The following is a 20,431-nucleotide window of genomic DNA, read 5'->3' on the forward strand; positions in this document are numbered from 1 at the left end:
CACTAGAAAGTAATCAACTGAGTGCACACCGCACAGACAGAATGGAACACAATTTGAGATAAAGGATACGCCACACACCATCCAGAGCCGGTGGAAACAGACAGGAAGAGCAATCAGCGAGACTGCCATAATGGAATTAGTTCTACTAAAACCAGCTTTGACAGAGGTCTGGCTTCACCGAGAGATTGCAGAAGGATGATGTGCATTTGTGTGACATTTATCATTGGCCAGTATTAATTTGCCGTGCGGGTTCCTGTTTATCCGACATGAAGGGATGGACAGAGGGTTTTCGTGTGCGAACACAAGGGGATGTGTGTTCAATCTAGCGGCCGCTCCCTCCCACGACACCCTGCGGTAATATCATCCCTCCTGTGTAGGCATGGCAACAGTCCAACACACGCCACCGTTGGTGTATTTAAGTCCTAAATCTTGTTGTCAGCATCATAATCTCTGTCCCCGCTCTCATTGTCTCGGCCAATTAGGTTTTGTAGTTGTGTGTGGGATGCAAACTCCATCCACGCTTTAAGTCAGGTGTCAACCCACATACACAGCTATGATATCATCTCTCCGTGCTGCCCACTCTCGATCTCAGTAAGAAAAGTAGTAAAAGAGTGGAGTTCTGCTGCTGAAGAGATATGCAGCAACACCTGGTCAAACTAGACTGTCACTAACCTGTAGCCGAGAAGCCTGTGGTACCAGGTCACCTTCCGCTTCCGCCCTTTCCCACATACTTGCTTCTCCTCTACTGTCTTCCGGGCCCTAATCATCCTTCCATTTCTCCTTCTCAGCCTGTATCCTCCTTTCCTAACATCCGGGGTGCTTCCTACCTCTTCTCCAGCAGCAACCGAAGCTGACGGCTCGCTTCCACCGGTGCAAGGTAGGCTGACATCACTGTTACACATGGCTGCCTGAGAGAGCCGGAGCACGCCTAACACACCCTCCCGCTGCCCCTGTAGCGCTGAGATCATCAGGCCGTCAGATAGCTGAGACCTGATGGAGGACACCTGAGAACCCGGAGGCGTGTAAGGGTGTCAGATCCTGTCCTGTCACCAGAGACAGACAAGAATCTCTCACAATCATCACTGCCATCATTACCCCCAGAGAACCAAACCACAAGGTCAGCCCCACGTCTAGCACTTGGAGCTATTTTAAGGTCCATTATGTAACCCAAGTTGACCTTCTGCAAGACAATCTATGGGCAACCTGTTACAAAGGGACACTTTATCCAGAGATCCATCAGTATTTGACTGCATGGCTCTCTGCTCTGGCCAGACTGAGTGAGTCGCAATCTAGTGATTCAACAGGATGTGACCTCACACTCTGATGATGTAGAGCTTTTGGTGAGTAGTCTGATTATGTAAAGACTAATAGTCATGGATCTGTGTTGTTCAGGTAATGTCTGGTGGGTGACGTACGCCAGCAAGTTCTTTCTTGAAAATGAGGTTGAAAGGGAATCATCCTTCTGTGTCTTGACACAAGTGATGTCAACCAAGTAATGAGAAGACAATGAGCCTCATTCATGAAACACGAGGTCGTATTAAATGCCGTTCTGATGTAAACTTTCGAATTCATGAAAATGTTCGTATTTTCAAAATCTTAGGTGGTACTAAAGAAATGTACACCTGCTCCCTACCATGTGTAAATGCTGCGTAAAACGTTCTGTGTTCTTTTTGGCAAACTGATGACACTGAATTTTGATGTACTGCCATAATAAATCCAATCAATGGAGGAGGGGCAGGACAAATATCGACCAATCATCATACTTGTACAACGACTACCTACAAACAATGGAGAAGTCAATATTACTGGTTACTGCTTTTTTATATTTAGTAAATGTTTTAAAAATGAGATACTAGTAAAACGTTGCCACCGTGGATATTCCAAATCATAGCATGTCTCAGCAATTTGCGTTCATAGGCGGGGATTATGCTAATTGTGAAGGAGCGTGCACAAGCGCCCTATTTACAAATCATTGGAATTCATTAACATACACAAGTTTAACGATCAAATCGGAAGTTTACGAAGCGTTTGTGAATCCAGAGGAGAGTTTTTGGGAAGGTCTGTTTTACATGCAAATTACTCAAAATTTACTCATATGCTCATATTTACGTAAACGATCTATCTGGACGCTATCTGATGGAATTGCTTGCAGGAAGAGTCTCTGATCTTGTCACTCTCTCTTTTTTCTCTCCACTTCTGCTTCGCTCAATCCCTCCTTGTAGCTCTCTAACTGGGTCAGTGTGCTCGCTGTGATTCTTCCCGCCCGCGGGGCCCTGGCGAACATACACTTGAAGGACAGCTTCTCTGAGCCTTACCATTACCAACTTCCTCAAGGCTACTGGCGCTCCACAGCACAATCCTTCTTCCTCTCCTCATTCTCATCAGAGTAGAAAGTCCTTGACACGGACCTTTTTCTCATGCCTCTCTCTCACTCCAGAGATTAAGATCTAAGACTCAGCACTGTGGGGTGAAGAAACAAGCGAGAGAAAGAAGTGCCAAAGGTAATAAGTGTAACAAAATCAACGCGTATGCAGAGCTCCCGCGAGACCCCGAGCCTGAGAGAAATCTTGGGCAGATCGGTGATTAGCGCTAATTCAATCTTCGAGCTTTTATCTGAAGCCAGCAGTGTCCTGATAACAGCGTGACGAACAGAACAACACTAGACTAGAGTATATCAAGAGGCAATACAGAGTGTTCTAGATAAGAACATCCCAAAACATATTATCAGCACTTCATTTCTAGCACACGTCTTGTTATCTGTTTATCAAATTACAGCAAGCAGGCGTCTCACAGGTCCTCTTATGCATATGTGTCAGATTTGGGACATACGTTACATATCCCTAAAGGGATTGTTGCTTACTTGTTTCTTGGTGGGTTCAAATCAACCACCCTCTGGTTACTGCACACAGGAGTCCCACTAAGTGGAAAATATTATACATAAGGTTGCAGACTGAACCCAACAAGACACAAATTATCACCATTGTGCTCTTAAAGATTTTGTGCTTGAAACATTGTGTCACTTTGAACAAAAGCTTTTTCAATCCAAGGACCCCTTCTCAAGTCAAGTCAAGTCAAGTTGAGCTTTATTGTCATTCCGCTACATGCGGGGGCATACAGTGGAACGAAATGTCGTGCCTCACAGGACCACGGTGCTACATAAATACAGGCATACAACAATGGAGTAAGACAATATAAACCTATACACAACTATCCTACTGATAGATTTTGACTATAAATATAAATATACTATCTATAAAAAGTACCTATACAAACTAAAAATACAAACTATACAAACTATACGAATGCTTCAGATAAGTACTGTACATGTGCAAGGAGAAACATTGAGTTCAAGCAGCTGGCTAGGGAACAGTGCAGGATGATTTGTAGTGCATGAGCATGTAAACATACATATATTACTGAGTCTTTTGTGGGATTTGTGTACACACAGCAGTGTGTGTGAAAAGTGACTAGTGCGCATAGAGGAGGAGAGTGTGCTACTACAGGTGGTTTGTACAGGCCCACTCACCTGTGTGTAGCACACTTGAATTGCACGTTACATGTTACAGGAGGTAGGGGTTTGTATGGGGGTTCAGAGAGGCGGGGTGATTTGAGTTCAGGGCTCTCACAGCCTGGGGAAAAAGCTGTTTAGCAGTCTGGCAGAGCGGGCTCTGATGCTCGCACCGTCTTCCTGATGGTAGGAGCTGGAAGAGACTGTGGGAGGGTGTGTGGAGTCCTTCACGATACTATTGGCTTTGCTGGAGCATCGTGTGAGGAAAATATCCAGGATGGAGGGAGAGGGGCACCGATGATCCTTGCAGCGGTGTTCACTGTCCGTTGTAGGGTCTTGCGGTCTGCTGCAGTACAGTTCCCGTACCAGACAGTGATGCAGCTGGTCAGCACACTCTCAATGGTGCCCCTGTAGAAAGTGGTGAGGATGGGTGGAGGGAGACTTGCTCTTTTCAGCCGGGCGGAGGAAGTGTAGGCGCTGTTGTGCCTTCTTGGAGAGTGACATGGTGTTGGTGGACCAGGTGAGATCCTCTGTGATGTGCACCCCCAGGAATTTAGTGCTGCTGACTCTCTCCACAGGCGAGCTGTCGATGGTCAGTGGGGGGTGATCACCGGAGTTTCTCCTGAAGTCCATCACAACCTCCTTTGTCTTACTCACATTGAGGGACAGGTTGTTAGTGCCACACCATTCAGCCAGCTGTGCCACTTCCTCTCTGTAGTGCGTTTCATCGTTGTTGCTGATGAGGCCTACCACTGTTGTGTCATCAGCAAACTTGATGATGTGGTTGGAGCTGGACTTGGCAGTGCAGTCGTGGGTCAGCAGCGTGAAGAGCAGCGGGCTGAGCACTGCATCCTTTCTGTGACCCCAAAGGTTCCCAACAACCTCAACATGTTCTCAGGGACAACAAAGCACTGATTTCAGTGCCAATTCAGGAGAGAAATAAACATGTTAAAACACCCTGCAAGCTACTACGAATGCTTTGGCCGTTTACCCTGTCCCAAGGCAAGGATGCAGTTTCTAAACTATTGCACTAATGTTTCCTGAATAAATGTGGTCACAGAATTAGTCACTCAGTTTAAACGTGTCGGGGCTGAATTCCCTCTGGTTCCCTTTTTGTACGTGTGTGTCCGTGATGTTGTTGTTGTGACTATGTGTTCATGTGTGTGCCGGATGGAGACACATTTCTCTCATTTGCCCCTGAGCTCTGTCACTGCAGCCTGACACACACCCACTGACAATGGCAGGAAAACTACACACAAACGCACACATACGCAAACTCAGCACATACATCACACTTGTGACCGGATCATGGGGAAGAAATGGAAGTAAGAGGTAGGTGGACATATCCGTGGGCAGATCCAGTTATATATGGGTGTTTCTTCAACTATGGACACATTTGGCCTGGTGGACCAAGAGTAAGAAAATAAACTTTTCTTTTTTTTTCACATTAGTTTATTTACTAACAAAGGATATCTACCTTTTTTCTTTAAATGTCTCAATTTTCTCTCGAGCTCTCCACTGACACGGTCTCCTACAATAATCCTGCACTGGGTACTTCACATGACATTTTCGCACATACAGAACAAACTTTGCTGCCATACTTCTCGGGATGTCGCCTTCGCTCTTGAAAACCCGGATAACATCTGCGGTGGAGCTGATGATGGAAAAGCTCAGCAAGCCTGATTCACTGACTGATAAATGAGCATCGCATCTTTAGTGATTTGCTATTATTTCAGCTAAATTATCTCCACGCCTTCTGATAACAGTGTAGGAAATGCATGATGCAAATCCGGACTAACTGTTCACTAGCAGCAGGCGTTTGTACAGTATCTGCGTGTATTTGTCAAGCAGTTTGACCAATCTAAGAGTGTTTATGTATTTGTGCACTAGCCTTCTAGCATTTTAAATATTTAAATGCATTAGTTTGCGAGTTCATTCATTGTGTAGTACCATATTCATTTAAATGCACTGAAAGTCAACATGCATTGTGCACTTATAAGTGTGCAACATAACTCCCATCCTGCTGGTATAGCGGTCAGACAGGAAGCCTGGGCTTTTCCCGCTTGAACTCCCCAAACAACAGCGCTCAGATATTTATATCCATCACCACCCAGCCTCACGCTGGGACACACACTTTCCCTCCACAGTCCACTAATGACTGTCATCCCTCACGTTGTTCTGTCCGTCCTCTCTTTGCTCTGCCTTCCATCGTGTGTGTCCTTTCCTCATGGCGATGTGACAGTCTGTTCCTCAATCCTTCTCTTGGTCCCTCTTTTCTTCCTCTACTAAATATATAGGGCACGTTATCAAAGAACAGTCCTTCTTTATCTTTCTCAAGATCATCTCAGGTCTACAGCCTCTCACCCTCCTCCTTTAACTCTCACTTCATCTTTGTTTCTTCTTTCTCTCTCCTTCCCTTTCTTTCTGTACCCTTCTCCCGTTCCTTCTCCGTCAGGGTCAAACTTCAGCGTCTCCTGGCAGACCAGCTGCTGTGGGCCACATGCACCTCGTCCTTCACCACATGAAGGAGCAAAGACACTCTCCCCCTCCATCCCTCTGTCCTACATTCATCCCCCTCCCGCTCGTCTATTCTCCTCTCGTCTGATGATCTTATGCAATTTTGCTTCTCAAGTATTTTTAAGAACGTTTGAATATTTCTACAGGAAAACGAGACAAAAATACTGATTAAGAGAGTGATATTTTTGCAGAGCAGCGGGTGCAGAGACCGTGGGCGGTCTGGCTTTGGCGAGCACCGTTCACGCGGATCCAAGTGCTCCTGGGTAATCGCCTCTCGCTCTATTCATTTCAGCCTCTCCTGCATTCTGACACTTTCTCCTGTTAAAGATCCTCATGCGTAGCGACACTAGCTTCCTGCCACACATTTTACATTCCTTCAGCTCACTGAAAGACTCAAGAAGGCAAAAGAAACAGGTGATTTCTTAAAAAAAAAAAAAAGAACTGAAGCAATTCAGTCACTCAATTGACTGAAGATATAAAAGTGAACTAGATTTTTGCACATTTTCTGAAGAAAATATTAAAAGGGTCATGAACTGCCTCTGTTTTTTATTGTGTGCTGTTCTCTGAGGTCCACTTATAATGTTATCCAGATTTTTGCATAAAAAACATGTTATTTTCTTTCCTGTTTTTAACCCCCTGATCAGAACACTCCGTTTGAATAAGCGTGGCAGATTGTAGACTCGGAAGTAACGCCCTCTGCTATGATTGGATAATAATTGTGTGTTTGACAGTCTATGTCCTTCACAGATGGACGCTGCTGTGATTTAGGTTCACACCGCATAAATACTCATATCAAATGATCTGTTAAACAGACAAAGCAACAGTGATTAGTGAATAGTTACTCACACTTGTGTGTTGTGACATTACTTTTGGATTCAATATAGTCGGAAGGAATAGCATCGTCTTTTAGTTTAAATTTTTCTGAAAAACCCACGTCGATTTGTGCCTGGTTTGTAAACAAATCCGTAAAATGAAGTGAACAAAGGACAGAGTTATCCTTCCTTCTGAGGAATCTCCCTCCTGCTTCAGTTATCCATCTCTTTCTTCTTGAGGATTCATACAGACCTTTATCTATTACAACTGTTTGGGCTAAGGATCTTAATGAGGATGTGCATATTTTATTGGGGTATGTTTAAATTGTCTTCTAAAAACCCTAATCACTAAATGCTTCATTGGAAATTTCTGCATAGGGTTTACTTGACTCCAATGAAACTTTTTTTATAAGAATCTGTCATCTTCTCCTAAGTGTAATCTCTGTTCACAAGGATCTTTAGGCACGTTTTGCATTTTTTTTTGGGAGTGCCCCTCTCTCTCACCTTTTTGGTCTCAGCTCTCACAAGACCTATCATATTTGTTGGGTACTGAGATATGTTTGACTCCGCACCATTTTTTCATGAATGACTTTTGGGACTTCACAAGTGGTGCTTGATTGTGCAAAACTCAGTGACACTATGCTATGGTGTCTGAATGTTCTGGTTCCAAGTTCTGGTAGCAAGTGTTTTTCATTCTCTTTCTATAGTGTTCGGAGTGGTTTTTAGTTTTTATTTTGTTGCTATGGGGTTGCTAGGGTATTCTGGATGTTTTTGACATTGCTATGCAGTTGCTAGTGTGTTTTGAGAGGGTTGTTACAGCGTTAAGTTTTATTTATTGAGTTGCTATGTTGTTCTTAGTGGTTTTATCTTGTTGCTTTGCAGTTGGGTAGCTCACCCACAAGTCTGTTCTCTAGATACTGGCTCAGTTCCCTCCTTCAATGTAATTCTATGGGACTTTTTAGCTCGATTGTCATCTGATCAGTTATAAAAGTTACAGAACATTCAATAAACAGCACAACTTGAGGTATCATCCGTGTCTGCAGCATAAACAGTGTACCAAATTCTTATGGTTAGTAGTTTTCAAATGTTCAAATCACATGTGAGCAATAGCATTAGCGATGCTGGTCTTAAACGCAAATAGCTTCTGCTGATAAATGGATTCATTATCTTTTAAAGCATAACATCTTACATCAAAGTAAATCCTTCAGGGTAAACCGTATGGACGGCAGAACTTTATTAACGCTGTAAATAACAGTGATTTCTCCTCTTCCGACATTCAATACAAGACACAATAATACAGCGTTATGTGCACAGTTTGCTCTTGCATGTAAAATTTGTTGTTTCAATTGCTTTGCAGCGCAACAGAAACAGCTGTGACACATTTCCCGGTGTTTTGAGGGAGAGGTCCAGACCCCCTGCAGTTTCTGTGTCCTTCCCTTGACTGTCTGTGACCTGACAAACACACACACACACACACACGCAGTCTGCCTTTTGGCCAACAACAATGACAGGAAACCAAGTCAGGTTGGCCCCTAAGAGTTTAGTAACAACAACACCACATACAGTATGGCTGAGCGATATAGCAAAAAAATAAATAAATAAAAAAATCAGTATTTTGACGATATTCAATTTATAGATTTACATTTCTCAAACAGTAATTGGTTCTAGCAAGACCAGATCATGGGTTCAATTCCCTGAAAATCCATGAGCATATGAATGCAATGCAAATCGTTCTGAATAAAAGCATCAACCAAATGTATAAATGTAAAATGTATCTTCTTGATAATTATGAATTTGCTCTGAAATTACCATTATTGAAAATGAAAAGCCATTGTATCTAATTCAATTCAAAATGTTTCATGCAAGAACTAAAATACAGTAAAAATCTAATTTCATTATTTGCATTTAAATGCACAAATATAAACTTCCAAATTATATAATTTATTTTCTAATATAATATTTTCAGAATATTTTTTTACAAAAAAAAAGAATAAATGAAAAATGCCACATAACTCTTCATGAACATTTTTGAGCGACCATCCAAACAATTAAATAATCTTTTAATGGTTTAATTTAAATTGAAAGTTTGAACCGATTCTGAATCAAACATACAAACTAATTTTTACTATTAAGTTTCTAAGACACTTCCCCAAAAAAGCACATAAATATTCATCATATTTGTCACTGTAAATATAATATATTACCCTGTCGTAATACATAATGCACATATATTTTGCAGCTGAAGGAGGTGTTTGAATGCTCTGCACTGCATGCAATGTTCTCTCACGTTATAGATATATGTTACCGTGACAGCTCGGCGTCGTGCGCGCTCTGGGGCTCCGCGAGTGGGAGCGTGTGGGATCGGACTGTATAATTACACATAACTGTGACGCTGATGCTTTTGTGTGAGTGTGTGTGTGAGATTAAGAGCATCATTGGGAGAGTATGTGGGAGGGATGGATCCCACTCCTGCCTGTACATAAACCTCCTCTCGCTCTTTCTTCTCTCTGTTCTCCTCCTCTGGCTGCTGACACCTCCATAATTAACCTCGGCGTTTGGCGCAGGGTGCGGGGGAGGCATCGGAAGCACGCATCTCTCCCCTATCTGACCCATCCATCTGCTGAAAATAGCCCCGCCATCAAGAGCGAAGCTCGGGGCTGAGATTTACTCCAGCGGACCGCACACCTACACCAGTGTGTAGAGACCGCTCAGTCCCAAAAGTCCACTTCATACGAACCTCTCCAAAAGAACAGGTTTAGTTACTGTAATTTTCAAATGATAATCGCTATAGGTGTCTTGAGCTCAAGCTGACTTTTGACTTCAATCTGACAATCAGTCTGATGTACTTCACAGATTGCTCTGGACAAGAGGAAGTGAACACAGATTAACAGGTAAAATGATCAACCACAGCTTGCTCTGTTTATACAAGGTTTAGTGCTAGTTAATCTAAAATTAAATTCTTGAAGCTGACTATACAAAGCTCTAGGGTTTTTTTTGGGGGGGGGTTAACTTGACACCCTAAAATCCTAAAAATGTAACACACACACACACACACACACACACACACACACACACATTAAAACACTGTACCATTTTTTTTATATAACTTTCCAGAAAAGGTTTTTATTGTGCAAACTGTCTAACAGCTAATGCTAAAACTACTGTATATATAAAAAAAATCTAGATAATCTAGAAAAACTCAACTGACTAATCATTTGTGGACAATTAATCAACTCTCCTGATCCATCTCTACTCTGTGACTGATGTCAAAATCCACAACTTTTGAATTGAAAATTGACCCTTGAAATCCTAAGCCACATGAAATGTAAATAAACATCTATCACCAGTGTCAAAAAACACATTTATGACCCGAAAGAAAAAAAAAAAAATTTTTAGAACATGAATTAAAATTTAAAGAATGGCGGTTGAATTTGAATTTCGAATTTAAATTTTAAATTGAATTCAAAGATGCAACATTTCCGAGCGGGTTTTTATCATGCAAAGTGTCTAACAGCTAAAGCTCAGAATGGTAAATAAAGCACTAATGCTAAACCTAGAAAAACAAGAAAACCCTCTAGATAATCTAAATAAACTCAATAATCGGCCAGCAATTTGTGGATGGATTGTCTACTCTATGGTTGGATGGCCGACCTTAAACTCAAGTTTTGAATAGAAAGTTAACCCCTGACATCTCAAATCACAGGAAATACATGTCAAAATAAACACATTCATGACCTGTAAAAAAAAAATTGGGCTGAATTTAGATTTAAAGAATGGGCAGTTGAATTAGAATTGAGCTTAAATTTAAAATTTAAAATAGAATTCAAAGACACAACTTTTTATCATGTAAAGTGTCTTACAAGCTAAAGCTCAGAATGATAAATAAAACACTACTGCTAAACCTACAAGAAAAAAAAAATCTAGATAATCTAGAAAAACTCAATCAACTAGTCAGTTATGGGCGATTAATCTCTACTCTGTGACTGGATTGATATATGACACCACAAGTTTTAAACTGAAAATTAACCCTTGACATCCTAAACCTCAAGCAATGTAAATAAACACCTACCATTCATCTCAACTAAAGCCATTCATGACCTGCAGCTCACTGAGTTTTCATTAATACAATATGCAGTTGTTATCTGTGACCTGTGCCACTCAAATGCTCCACTCAATTCCTGCGCGTCCCAAAAAGCCTCTGAACACAGAGTGACGCTGGCAGATGGCTCTGCTGGTAATGATCAGGTAAATGTTGTGTTGTGTGTTGAAAACAGCGTTCTGAATGCAACACTAATGTGTGTCAGGACCCTGAATCCTCCATTAGTGTGGTAAAAGCGGGTCAGATCTCCTCTTGCAAGGCTTCGGGGACGTGAGGGGCCTCCAGGTTTTTCTTTTCCACCTGAGGTCCTGGCTGCCTAATTGAATTAATCATTTGCTAAATGAGGCCCGGGCTGCTGTAACCCTGTGCTATCAGTGTATAAAGGGCTGAACCTATCCACACACACGCACACACACACACACACGCACACACGCACAACCTCCCAGACCACAGCTGGAGAGAGACAGAGGCGAGCTATAATTAGTGAGCTCTTTACACAGAGAAAGAGACCAGGAGAGAGACAGAACCAGAGAATTGTGCTGCAAAGATAATGTGTGCACAGAGCGAATGCAAATGAGCTGCATGTGTTTTCAACGTCATCCAGCTTGAGAAATGCAAGATAAACTTCAGATCTCTTCTGCATCTTTTCATTTATTGCTTCCATCAGAGGCAGAACTGCATTACAATATTTAAACTTTAAAAAGCAATAAAAAAGAAAAAGAAACAAACCTGAATAGATTAACTAATTGGATTAGCCTGTTTCTGCCTTTTTAATTTAACTTAGTAAAAAGTAAAACAGGTAATTGTGGGATATTGTGAGAGTTTAAAATATGAAATAAATTTGCAATTTGAGAGGAAGTCGTCACAATTGTGAAAAATAAAGTTGCAATTATGAGATACAAAGTTACATGTTATGACATAAGTCACAATTGCAAGAAATTAATGTATTCATAAATGTATCTTTTTCCCACTTAGGTGGAAACAGGCTTTAGGCATTAGCACATTTTTCTTTGTTTAATATCATACACAAGCAACTATATTTTTGTAACTTTTTAAAATGTTTTTCAAAAAATATTTGAAATTTAAAATATATTATAAAATATATTGTAAAATGTAATTCATTCCTTTGATCAAAGCTGTATTTTCAGCATCATTACTCCAGTCTTCAGTGTCACATGATCCTTCAAAAATCATTCTAATATGCTGATTTGCTGCTCAATTAACATTTCTTTTTATTATCAGTGGTGTCAAAAACAGTTGTGCTGCTTCATATTTTTGTGGAAACCATAATACATTTTCTTTCAGGATTGTTTGATTATTAATTCAAAAGCATTTATTTGAAATATAAATCTTTAACATCGTAAATGTCTTCAATGTGACTTTAATGCGTCCTAGCTGAATAAAAGTATTAATTTCTTACCCAAGATGTAATATTATTCCTACTGTGATGTGAATACCTTTGAGTGAATATCACCTACTTTATATCAAAAAGACCAAACCAGGTTAGCAAGCACCCAGTGGACATTTCCATGCACCTGAGGTAACTAACAGTAGCAAACACAAGAGGATGAAATCCTCTAATATGCCATTAACATGAATGAATAAAAATGGTTCAGCAGGTAGGATTACACACCAACATTACTGCTCCAGCAATCAGTTAAATTACTCAGCATCAGGATTCAGATCATGAATTAAATTCAGTCCTGTCACATCATCGGCTAAAAAAGCCGCCCAGTAATCCCAGTACAGCCTGTATATATGCAGTACGGAGACAACATGTCCTCTCTACTCCATTTAACTCATTCACCATGTTTACATTCATTACACTGATGTCTGGAGTTTCCCCTAAAATCAACACAAAAATGTGCAAAATTGTTTGGAAATTTCTGGTCTTAGATAAAATATAAATATTGATTTCTTTGCAATTTTTGTGCAATGAAACAAAGACTGATTGAACAAAAATGCCTGAAACCCTAACAGAAATTACAGACCTGTGTCCACTTGCAATAGATTCTGTCCTTCATCCATTTAAAAAAGAATTAAATAAAAATTAATTAAACCAGGCCATAAATTCTTATTAAATATGCCTTATGATACTGCACACAATTCATTTGATTCATGGCAATGAAATGGTACTTTGCACATCTAAATGCAACAACATTTTTTTTTTTTTGCATCTATATGCAATAACATTTTTTTATTGCATCTTAATGCAATAACATTGTTATTGGGTCTAAATGCAATAACTTTCTTTGCATCTAAATGCAATAGCATTATTTGTTGCATCTAAATGCAATACAAATTTTTCTGAAAATTTGGCCTATATTTTTAATCTTCTGATGTAAAAATATTAACAAAAGTATATCACGTAAGTTCAAGTGCATTAAAACTTCTAAGAGACACAATTATTAACACAATGGGTAAGTGATGCAACAAACCAAAGCCTGTCCATAAGGAAAAATCATGCCTACAACAGTTAAAACCACATTTCGTTCTCTCATTTGATGCTCCACCAAAACACATTGACGGCAGCTGCCGTAGCATGTTTTATAAAAGACCAGCGAGCCTGTTTGAGCCATCAGTGTCAGAGAGAATTAGAGCGGGCGAACGGCACACGCGGTGAGAGTGTGTTAACTCCCTGCTGAAGTGGAGGAGGACGGATGAAGAGACGGAGAGGAGATGAAGACTCTCACACCTCCAGTGTGGTGGCTGTCTGCAGGTGCTCCTCTGCCAGAACTACAGGTGCAGGACTGAGTCACAGCAGAGATGGACCACTTGTAGGAAAATGCATGACACAACGTCCTCAAACAAACAAACTAAGATTGTAAACATGTACTACATTCATTTAGCTATGGGCATAAAATGTCATTCAAGCCATCATTTGGCTCTTAAATCAGTGAAAATGCAGTTTGGGCCTACTACAAAACAAAAGCCTGGGACTAAATTTCTGCTTCGAACCCTGATGAGGTGCAGCTTGGTTCAACCGGATGCTTCACCGAACAGAACAGCTGAGGAAAAGCCTCTTACACTCATATACCTAATAAGGAAAAGCTTCAAAAGTCCAATCCTTTAATGCGTCTCCTCAGACTGCAAAACAAACCCCCGCCACAGCGAAAAAAGCAAAAAAAGCAAAAAGACTGGCTTTATCGGCGTTAAGCCGTCCCCTTTGCGCACAGCCATCTTCAGGAGAGATTATGACCATTTATGTAAAATCCTTTTTCGCGTCAGCCATCAGGATCTACTGAGTGCTCCCGGGTTTTGCATTTTGCAGGAAATGAGACAAGAAGACAAGCCCTGTTTTACGCACATACGCATACCTTTGCGTGATTAAACACGTCAGCTGGACTCTGGCCAGTGAGGCGCAACTTACAAAAGGGCAATCGCGAGTCCAAAAAAGGTACGTGCACATTTAGTCACCGATAGAACGACTACACTAACACCTCGTTCTTGATTTCAGCCCACATACAGTATTTACACACAGTTTCTCTTGCGCATCAACGTTTACAGTAGGTGTGGCGGCCATTTCGCATCCTGAATAAATGCCAGCTAGAAATGAGAATGATAAAAAATAACACAGAGCGCTAAACTGACTGTGAAGGGTACGTCCTAATTGGGCGCAGCGTTTACAGTCTTCAGCCAAACGCACGGAGCAAAGTGCCAAACGGGAGGAGGACTGGCACAAGATGACAGATGACTAAATGCACCGGGGCCCTTATTAAAGTTTCACTGATAAAACACACAACACTTGTAAGCGATCAAATATTAAATCCATTCCCATCTATTCTGCAGCATCACTGGCGGCACAACGCATCACTTCCTGGTAATATGCTTGCTCGTTGTGATGACTGAATGTTCTGGATTCAAAATGCATGAACAAACCGACCCTAGTCTAATTACGCATGATTGCATGCTATTATGAGAAAAAATGTTTTTAATACTCCATAAAAATGTGATTTGTTCCGGTTCTAAAATAAATTTCCTGTTCTGATGACATCACCAATCCCTCGCACTTTACAGCCCCGCCCCCTCTGCCATATAAGCCAGTTATTCAAATCCAATTAAAAACACATTATTTTCCTCAATGAATGTCCTTTTTCATTACATTTCAGGTGTAAATGAATTCTCGAAACACTTGTTCATGATTGGTCGATCCATTTAGCATAGTTAATGGCGTCGCCATCCACCATTTGCAGAAGCTCTGCAAACATGACAAGTTGTTTGCAGGCCGACTCTGATACTGAGCAGACCGCGATAAATATGCATGTTTAACTTTTCAGCAGCCTGGCGGAGTGAAAATGTGTCAAGCATGTATAAATCTACAATCGAGGCTGTGATCGGGACACTTAAAAATGCATGAGCTCTTTTTTATGTTCCACTGTCTGCTGCTGCACTCCTAGAGCGTCCTGGAGAGAGAGAGAGAGCGGACACAAGAGCCTCTTTATAAGCTGAACATGATTCACTAGATAACAAAAAACTGATATAAGTGCTATATTTCAGGAGAGTATGAAGAAGAACATGGTGGCTCTGTTCCAAAACCTAGTGAGCTGCCTACCTAGGCTGCATTTTAAGACATCAGATATGCTTCTGACAAGAAGCCTGTTCCAAAAGGTAGCAGCATGATTACTATGCTGATTGAACTGCATTATAAGATCACTTTGTGGCACAGAACTATGTTTTGCGACAAGCTTAGTGAAAAAGATAATGGATGAAGTGAGAGAAATGATATGAGAGATGATAAACATGCTACAAATACGTTACCAAAAAATGATTTCATCCCAACATTTATGGATGCTATATATTTTTCTGTGCACTTTATTATCATAGAAATGAATTAATCACACTGAAATCAATTGTGAATTCAGTTTCCTTTGCATTTCATTTCATGTGAGGAACACTATTATTTATATAGTAATTCACATTACAAAAATATTAATACAATTCAATTCAATATATACATACATATATACAGTGAGGAAAATAAGTATTTGAACACCCTGCTATTTTGCAAGTTCTCCCACTTAGAAATCATGGAGGGTCTGAAATTGTCATCGTAGGTGCATGTCCACTGTGAGAGACATAATCTAAAAAAAATCCAGAAATCACAATGTATGATTTTTAACTATTTATTTGTATGATACAGCTGCAAATAAGTATTTGAACACCTGATAAAATCAATGTTAATATTTGGTACAGTAGCCTTTGTTTGCAATTACAGAGGTCAAACGTTTCCTGTAGTTTTTCACCAGGTTTGCACACACTGCAGGAGGGATTTTGGCCCACCTCCACACAGATCTTCTCTAGATCAGTCAGGTTTCTGGCCTGTCGCTGAGAAACACGGAGTTTGAGCTCCTCCAAAGATTCTCTATTGGGTTTAGGTCTGGAGACTGGCTAGGCCACGCCAGAACCTTGATATGCTTCTTACAGAGCCACTCCTTGGTTATCCTGGCTGTGTGCTTCGGGTCATTGTCATGTTGGAAGACCCAGCCTCGACCCATCTTCAATGCTCTAACTGAGGGAAGGAGGTTGTTCCCCAAAATCTCGCAATACATGGCCCCGGTCATCCTCTCCTTAATACAGTGCAGTCGCCCTGTCCCATGTGCAGAAAAACACCCCAAAGCATGATGCTACCACCCCATGCTTCACAGTAGGGATGGTGTTCTTGGGATGGTACTCATCATTCTTCTTCCTCCAAACACGTTTAGTGGAATTATGACCAAAAGTTCTATTTTGGTCTCATCTGACCACATGACTTTCTCCCATGACTCCTCTGGATCATCCAAATGGTCATTGGCAAACTTAAGTCGGGCCTGGACATGTGCTGGTTTAAGCAGGGGAACCTTCCGTGCCATGCATGATTTCAAACCATGGCGTCTTAGTGTATTACCAACAGTAACCTTGGAAGCGGTGGTCCCAGCTCTTTTCAGGTCATTGACCAGCTCCTCCCGTGTAGTTCTGGGCTGATTTCTCACCTTTCTTAGGATCATTGAGACCCCACGGTGAGATCTTGCATGGAGCCCCAGTCCGAGGGAGATTGACAGTCATGTTTAGCTTCTTCCATTTTCTAATGATTGCTCCAACAGTGGACCTTTTTCACCAAGCTGCTTGGCAATTTCCCGTAGCCCTTTCCAGCCTTGTGGAGGTGTACAATTTTGTCTCTAGTGTCTTTGGACAGCTCTTTGGTCTTAGCCATGTTAGTAGTTGGATTCTTACTGATTGTATGGGGTGGACAGGTGTCTTTATGCAGCTAACGACCTCAAACAGGTGCATCTAATTTAGGATAATAAATGGAGTGGAGGTGGACATTTTAAAGGCAGACTAACAGGTCTTTGAGGGTCAGAATTCTAGCTGATAGACAGGTGTTCAAATACTTATTTGCAGCTGTATCATACAAATAAATAGTTAAAAATCATACATTGTGATTTCTGGATTTTTTTTTAGATTATGTCTCTCACAGTGGACATGCACCTACGATGACAATTTCAGACCCCTCCATGATTTCTAAGTGGGAGAACTTGCAAAATAGCAGGGTGTTCAAATACTTATTTTCCTCACCGTATTCACTATTTTACCCAATATTTATGGATGCTATATATTTTTCTGTGCACTTGATTATCATACAAATGAATTAAAATCACACTGAAATCAATTGTGAATTCAGTTTCCATTTCATTTCATGCGAGGAACGCTATTATTTATATAGTAATTCATATTACAAAAATATTAATACAATTCAATTCAATATATACATACATATAGTATATATATACACCTCAACCCAACACATGATTTATTAGCTTGTTTCCTCATGGGGACCAAAAAATTTCCCCACAATGACAAGGATTTTGGATATTGCCATCTTTGTGGGGACATTTTGTCCCCATATCGTAGGGTTTACCAGGACCACACACACACACACACAAATATATATACACTATTTTACCCAATATTTGTGGGTGTATATACTTTGTAGTATGTGATGTTTTATTAACAAATTTCGGGAGGAGCACGCGAGGATAATTAACGCAGCCACTTCATCATCAGCAATCACACCATCTATCCAATCAGCTCGAGAGCGAACCCCTATAAATAACCAAAGCAGTCTTACCTCCATCAGTTCTAGTCTTTCAGCATCCCTCCACCACCCCGACTCCTCACCTTCAGCCCGTTCCTACCCCAGCATGGGGGGGGAACGCTCTGGGTCCGGGCTGAATGCAGAGCTCGGACCCCTCTCCCCGGACAGGGGGAGTACCCTGGGCTCGGGGGTAAGTACCGAGCTCGGAGCCCTCTCCCTGGATAGCACGCCAAATACGCATAACCTTTACTCAGTTTATTATATGTAAGTGTGAACTCGTGAATTGAGTATCATGGAAATCCTGTGCATTTCATTTGAGGAATGCTAGTTACACAGAGCACTTCAAATCAATCACTTATAAGGTGTCATTACAGTTAAGATGTTGCCTATATAGACAGTAAACCCCAAGGCAGCTCACTAGATTTTGGAACAATGCCTGTTTTTGTCTTTGGCAACCTCAAAGCTTCCATTTTTAGATGCTTTGCTTTAAAAAGCCAAACTTTTATCTAAGATGCTTTGCATTTTAGGCAATGCTGGCTCGTGTTTGTTTGTTTGTTTTATGAGACTTATTGACGTCTTATCTGAGTTGGAGATGGATATAGATCGCTCCTTTGAAAGAGAGGACACCTTTGATCATCTCTTCAGAGACTGGCCTTAATTGTGAGCGGAGGATTGATCTGCTCTGAGGAGGATTGACCTTAAGACTCTGACGGAGCAATAATGGTGGTCGTGACCCTCCTCCGCGGACAGGTGGAAAACGGAGGAGGGGGAGGTCAAATTAGGGGTCTCTGAGAAGAGATGAACAGGCAAGTTTTCTCAAGTGACTGCATGAAACCAGTGTGGTCGGTATGGCTCAATCCTTACATTGATCTGGAATGAACGACAGGATCAATGCATCCAAAAAAGCAAGATTTAGATGTTTTCAACATGTCTAAGCCAGTTTTAAGGTAGATAAAACACGAGAAGCACCACTGCACAAGCAAACTCATCAATGGCTTCAGTTTATGGATGCACCAGAGATTATTATGAAATTGAAAACCATTCTGTAGTGCCGAAATGAGCTTTAATATGTCAAAACGTGTCGTTTATGACCCTGACGTGTGGGTACAGCCATGCATCGCTCTGTTCATGTTATATTAATTGGTCAAATGTCAATTAAAACAATTCAATACAAGTGCCTGTCTGATTGCCCAAGGATTTCATGTGCAAGAGGAAAACACCGGTAAATGCTTGCAAATCAATAGCAGGCCAAAGGACAACATACAGATCAGAAATGTTTGTTTTTTCACATAATGCAATACATTTAACAACACTAGCCCTAATGTCATTGCTGTTCTCGTGAAAATAAACGAAATCTCCTTTCACAGGACATCCTGGCACCATGTGTATTATAATATTCTGTTATTTAGGTGGGTGGGTGTTGATTTGCACAACAAATGGGGTTTGCATTGTTCAGTAACGCACACAAACAAACCATCTGACATGTTTCACCGCTCCATATGGTGAAGAAATAAACGCAGTGTTGAACACGGACACATATTTACCTGTACGAGATCTGTTTCCTGAACGCCAGACCTTTGAGTTTCTCCTCCAGCGAGTCCTCCATGTCGGCGAAGCTGCTCAGACTGTCGCTGCCGCCCATCGCCGCGTCTCTCCCGAAGCCGCGTGTCTGCTCGTCCGCTGATTCTCCACCGGCGGCTCCTCTGCCGCTGCGCTCCGCCTGAGACGCGCGAATGTCGGCCAGGGGGTCCATCATGCTCCGGTCGGCACTGAGTGGACCCCCTTCTCTCCTCCGGCGCTTAAAAGTCCTTCCAAACGCGTCCTCCGATGTCCCTCATGGGATGAATAATATCTATCTATCTATGTATGTATCTATGTATGTATGTATGTATCTATCTATCTATCTATCTATCTATTGATTCACGATTCACTCACGTTACGCGCACGCACGATCCGCGGAACTACAACAACAGCTGCATCCATCTGCGAGGACATTCTGGGATTTGCCTCCTCATCCTCCTCCAGCATCGGGAATGAAAGTAGGGCAGAGGGTTCTCTGACTGGACACGCTAAATGCGTGGTGATCTCTGACGTGTCCGCCGTGAGCGCGATAGAAGCGTGTCCACTGAGAGTGCGCGAGCGAGACGCGATGCAGAAGAAGCGTGTTTACGCGAGCGTTTAAACCGGACCTGATTGTGATTACAGACCTTTTGTTCGGTCAGGAACCTCCTGAGACAGCGGAAAAATAAATAAATGCACAAAACATTTTTTAAATAATAAACATAGCTTCTTTAGATTTATGGCGCTTGTATAGGCTATTTCCTTTAAAAAAAAAAAATGCCGTATTATAACCAGACTGAGACAGAGCAGGCGCAAATCCTGGCTGTAGAGACTGTGTAGGTTCATTAATATTAACATATTGG

At 41.4% G+C, this 20,431-nt stretch overlaps 1 protein-coding gene across 8 annotated transcripts in view; it reads right to left on the minus strand.

Annotated features, from left to right (window-relative positions):
• The window catches only part of dgki (diacylglycerol kinase, iota), a 56,221-nt gene extending 35,826 nt beyond the window's left edge, over positions 1-20,395 (minus strand). For 5 of the 8 annotated variants that reach the window (XM_058772480.1, XM_058772477.1, XM_058772482.1 and 2 more), the window contains exon 1: positions 19,553-20,394. In XM_058772480.1, coding sequence (XP_058628463.1) covers positions 19,553-19,764 — 212 coding nt within the window. In that variant the 5' untranslated portion in view covers positions 19,765-20,394. Of the gene's footprint in view, positions 1-19,552 lie in introns of all 8 variants that reach the window. The other 3 variants (XM_058772483.1, XM_058772479.1, XM_058772478.1) reach the window with 1 other exon arrangement.
• Positions 20,396-20,431: the final 36 nt, after the last annotated feature.

Source organism: Onychostoma macrolepis, chromosome 04, assembly GCF_012432095.1.
Source record: "Onychostoma macrolepis isolate SWU-2019 chromosome 04, ASM1243209v1, whole genome shotgun sequence".
Taxonomy (NCBI): Eukaryota; Metazoa; Chordata; class Actinopteri; order Cypriniformes; family Cyprinidae; genus Onychostoma; species Onychostoma macrolepis.